At 44.8% G+C, this 4,242-nt stretch overlaps 1 protein-coding gene and 1 long non-coding RNA gene across 2 annotated transcripts; both read left to right on the forward strand.

Moving 5' to 3' along the window:
• Positions 1-238: 238 nt before the first annotated feature.
• On the forward strand, positions 239-1,875 carry LOC136525707 (uncharacterized). The gene is made up of 3 exons (XM_066518600.1): positions 239-1,699; positions 1,767-1,823; positions 1,867-1,875. Exons 1-3 carry the CDS (start codon positions 458-460, stop codon positions 1,873-1,875), a joined length of 1,308 nt encoding a protein of 435 aa, XP_066374697.1. The 5' UTR covers positions 239-457.
• A 47-nt stretch (positions 1,876-1,922) lies between these two features.
• LOC136525352 (uncharacterized) lies at positions 1,923-2,668 on the forward strand. Its single transcript, XR_010776499.1, has 4 exons — positions 1,923-1,979; positions 2,041-2,106; positions 2,166-2,471; positions 2,545-2,668. It is a non-coding gene; the product is annotated as an uncharacterized lncRNA (long non-coding RNA).
• The last annotated feature ends 1,574 nt before the right edge of the window (positions 2,669-4,242 follow it).

The following is a 4,242-nucleotide window of genomic DNA, read 5'->3' on the forward strand; positions in this document are numbered from 1 at the left end:
CCTTCAATCCTCGGCATTTTCTCTCTCCGGCGGCGACTCCGACGAACAACCGCGCGACCTCAACCAAGAAGAACTCTTCTCCGGTGCTAACTTCAAGTTTCCTCAAGACCATGGCCATCAACTTCGACGTCCCCGCGGTTCGATCCACCTCCATTACCCTTTGACTTTGATCTTTTCGCAAATTCATTCAGTTGGTGATTTTCCCTTTTTTTCTATTCTCTGGATTCTATAACCTTAGGAACTGCGCAACAAATTAATTATCCCAACCGATCAGCCGCACGTCCAATGCCTCGGACCAATGGGCAACCCAGATCCAACCGATCTGATCAATGCAGAGGTTAACAGAATCCCCTTTAGAGCCCAAAATTTCTCTCTGAATTTGTGGAAAGACACATTCCGATCTTAGCCCAAAACCACCAAGGGGTGGAAAGACTGGTACTTGAGAGTTAATAACTCGATGCAAGTATACTGGGCAGAACGAAGATTAGACCAATGTATCAGGCTCTCTATTGCCGATATGCAGAAAAATGAATCAATGATAATTGCAGCTGCTTATTTCTGGTCAGATACAACCAATACTTTTATGTTTGGACATGGCCCAGCTACTCCTACCCTTGCCGATGTCCACATGCTTACTGGCTTGGACATCTCAACTGCCGACGAAGGCTCCATCTATGGTAGAAAGCCTGAATATAGAGTGAATACCCGTAACATCGGCGGTTGGACAGGATATATTCAAGAATACCAGAAAACCGGGACACCTAGCCAGAGGGAACATGCCACATTCCTGAATATGTGGTTAGAAAAATTTATCTTCTGTGGTCGATCAGTAGGACCAACCAACGCCTTCCTCCCTGCAGCTGAACTTCTAGCTAATGGCGCAAGGTTTCCTCTTGGCCGATACCTTCTGAGCTCCACTTATCATCTTCTTCACCAAGTGTCTCAGAAGCTTCTGCTTGGCGAACCCATCGGCAACCTGGGAGGCCCGTGGTGGTTTATCAACATGTGGCTGAATGCCCATATGCACAAACGTTTGCAATGGGACTTTTTTGCTCAACAATTCCCACGAGAAATTGCTGAAGATTATGTGCTCGGGGATGATGAATCGGCAACACGCTCACCCCTCAATTTTGGTGAAGCCATAATCGTCCTCCCTGGAACAGAAGCCAACGAAGACCAAATCGGCAGATTCTTTCAAAGCTTCTATAATGGTCTTTCTCGTGATCATAGGGCCTGGGTACCTTATATCGACGAAGAAAACAGATTCCCCCTTCTTTTCAACTTTGCCGATGACACTTTGAATCAAGATAATGAGCTTATGATGGCTATCATCACCCCCAGGGCAATTCCAGTAAACACATTCGGCAGCGGGAAAAACACCAACATTACATATGAATTTTACAACCCATCGGCAGTATCCCGCCAATTGGCTTTTGGGCAACTGCCAATCAAACTCTGCTTTGCCGATGTGATCAAACCCAGGGAAACAATCACCTGCGGAACAGACTGGAACAAGGTAGTACAACTTTCTCCTGATGCCGATACCACAGATGTCGATATATCCACCTGGACACCAATATCTTTCATCACCGAGTCATACAAGCAATGGTGGCGAGAGTGGAAAGAGCAACTGTTCGCGACTTCTGTTCACACATATCGGCACATGATCGATTCTGAATATGCCATCCCTGACGACGCGGTAAGTTTCCTTTGAACTCCCTTCTGCTTTTCCTTTCATTTATCAGTAACTAATTCCCTTGTAACAGGTTAATAACCCAGCACCATCGGTGAGCAAAAGTGGGAAACCCTTCAACTTCCGGCCTGTTTCCCCAACATCGCCGATCGGCTACAACGCTCCCACCTTAGCCGCTTTGACCCGCCAGAAGATTCTTACCAAGACCATCACTTCTAAGTCCAAACTGGCTACATCCAGGGCTACCCCATCGGCCGCTGCTACAACCTTGGTCAAAGCCTTTAAGGTAACAACCTTGTTTATTTTCACTTATGCCGATCACAAACTATATTAACCTTAATCATCAGGGGGTAAGAGCTGCTACGGGATCGTCATCGGCAATTCCGCCGATATCAAGCACCACTCCTTCAGAGGTAGCTTCTTGACTTTACATTTTATCTGTTAAATATCATATCTTACACTTGTTTTGCAGCAACAATTGGGTACATCGGCAAACGTACCAGATGCCCAAGCTTCACAATCAAGTGTCGATGCCCCCCAGCCAATCGTTGCCGATGTCCAAGCAAAGCGCAAAGCTTCAACAGATACTGAAGCACAGCCAAAACGACAAAGGTCTATGCCGATCCCTACATCCGCCCCAATATCATCGGTCATCATACCTCAAGAGCCCACCACCGATGAAGTCATAGAGGATATCCCATCGGCAAGTTCAGCTGATCCACACGACATACTCCAGGTTGCTTCCTCCAGTCAAGCACAGGAAATTGCCTTGAAACAGGTAAACCGATTAACCTATCTGATTTTACAATACTCATACCTACCCCTGATTGATCTCCTTGTCTTTCTTTCAGGAACAAGATTCTCCGAACAGCCTATTTTCCTTTGCCATTGACATTTCTGACGACGATGGAGAGGAAACAAGTTCTTCCCTTGCACTGGGAACAATATCGGCAGAGACTAAATCCAAGTTGGAAACCCTCCTGAACTTGCTACAACAAGGTACCGCCCAACTGGTAGATGACTCGGACCCCGCAAAGGCAATTTTCAAAACAATTCGGGGCCAGGTCCCTGCCGATGTTGAAGAAGCACTCTTCCCAGCAGCTCACCTAGAAAGCCGTCAACTGCAATATCAACGGGCCGCTCAGCGCATTGCCGATAGAGCAACTCAGGCTCAACTCAAAGAAGAGATGCTACAACTGAAACAGATTGCCGATGAGAAGCACAAGGGCATAGGCAACTTGCAGATTTCGGGCGCTGAACTTAAGCAAAAAATCTTGGATCTATCGGCAAGGAAGGCAGCTCTATTGGCTGAATTGAAAGAAATCGATGCAGCCTTAACTCATGCTCAACAAGAAGAAAGCCAGCTACCCAATACCGTCAAAGCCCTTCAGCAAGAAAGAGATATCCAAGCTCGCAAAGCTTTAGTCATGAAGAAGAAACTCAAGCCTGTGGAGGGTGCTGCCGATGACGATATCAAGGAAATGGAAGAAGCCGACCAGATTCGCCTGCGTGCGATATTAGCTATCCAATCCTTGCTGAATGTGTAATCTTATTTATTGTATCGGCACTTTATAAGACATTGATACTCTTGCATAATTCCAGCCGATAGTACTGTTATCGGCACTTATACTCTTATGCATCTGTCCAGATACTAGGGTAATATTTCTTTAAATATTTTCCATTTAACGCTCTGGGAAACACAACCCCTTCGAGGGTTTCTAAAATATATGCATTGCCAGGAATAGACTGATTTATCCGATATGGACCTTCCCAATTAGGAGACCACTTTCCAAACTTTGAACTTTTAGTCCCAATCGGTAAAATCAATTTCCAGACCAGATCTCCATCGGCAAACTCTTTTACTTTCACCTTCTTGTCATACCATCTAGCTACTCTTTTCTTATTTTCTTCAATACTAACTAAAGCCCTTAACCGATGACCCGCCACATCTTCCAACTCATCTTTCATAAGAGTATTATACTCATCGGCTGTCAGCTGATTTTGAGAACGTATTCGTCTAGAGCCAACCTTAATTTCCCAAGGCAACACTGCATCGTGTCCATATACTAACTGATAAGGCGTTACTTTGGTTGCACCATGGCATGACATCCGATATGACCACAAGGCTTCATTTAATACTGTATGCCACCTCCTAGGATTTTCTTCAATTTTGCGCTTAATGAGTTTGATGATCCCTTTGTTAGAAGCCTCAGCTTGACCATTAGCTTGAGCATAATATGGAGAAGAATTTAAAATTTTAATTCCCATACCCACAGCAAACTCATCAAATTCTCCTGATGTAAACATAGTGCCCTGATCGGTAGTGATAGTCTGAGGAATACCAAATCGGTAAACAATATGCTCTTTCACAAAATCAATCATATTGACCGATGTCACCTTTTTTAAAGGAATTGCCTCAACCCACTTTGTAAAATAATCGGTAGCAACCAGGATAAATTTATGTCCCTTACTCGATGGTGGATAAATCTGACCAATGAGATCAATAGCCCATCCCCGGAACGGCCATGGTTTGATTATAGGATTCATAG

This window comes from Miscanthus floridulus, chromosome 19 (assembly GCF_019320115.1).
Source record: "Miscanthus floridulus cultivar M001 chromosome 19, ASM1932011v1, whole genome shotgun sequence".
NCBI classification, from domain to species: Eukaryota; Viridiplantae; Streptophyta; class Magnoliopsida; order Poales; family Poaceae; genus Miscanthus; species Miscanthus floridulus.

Bases quoted from the DNA above. Each gene is read 5' to 3' on its own strand.
- LOC136525707 (XM_066518600.1), top strand. From the start codon at position 458: ATGCAAGTATACTGGGCAGAACGAAGATTAGACCAATGTATCAGGCTC. The intron at 1,700-1,766 runs GTAAGTTTCCTT...CCCTTGTAACAG, and splicing joins ATGCCATCCCTGACGACGCG to GTTAATAACCCAGCACCATC.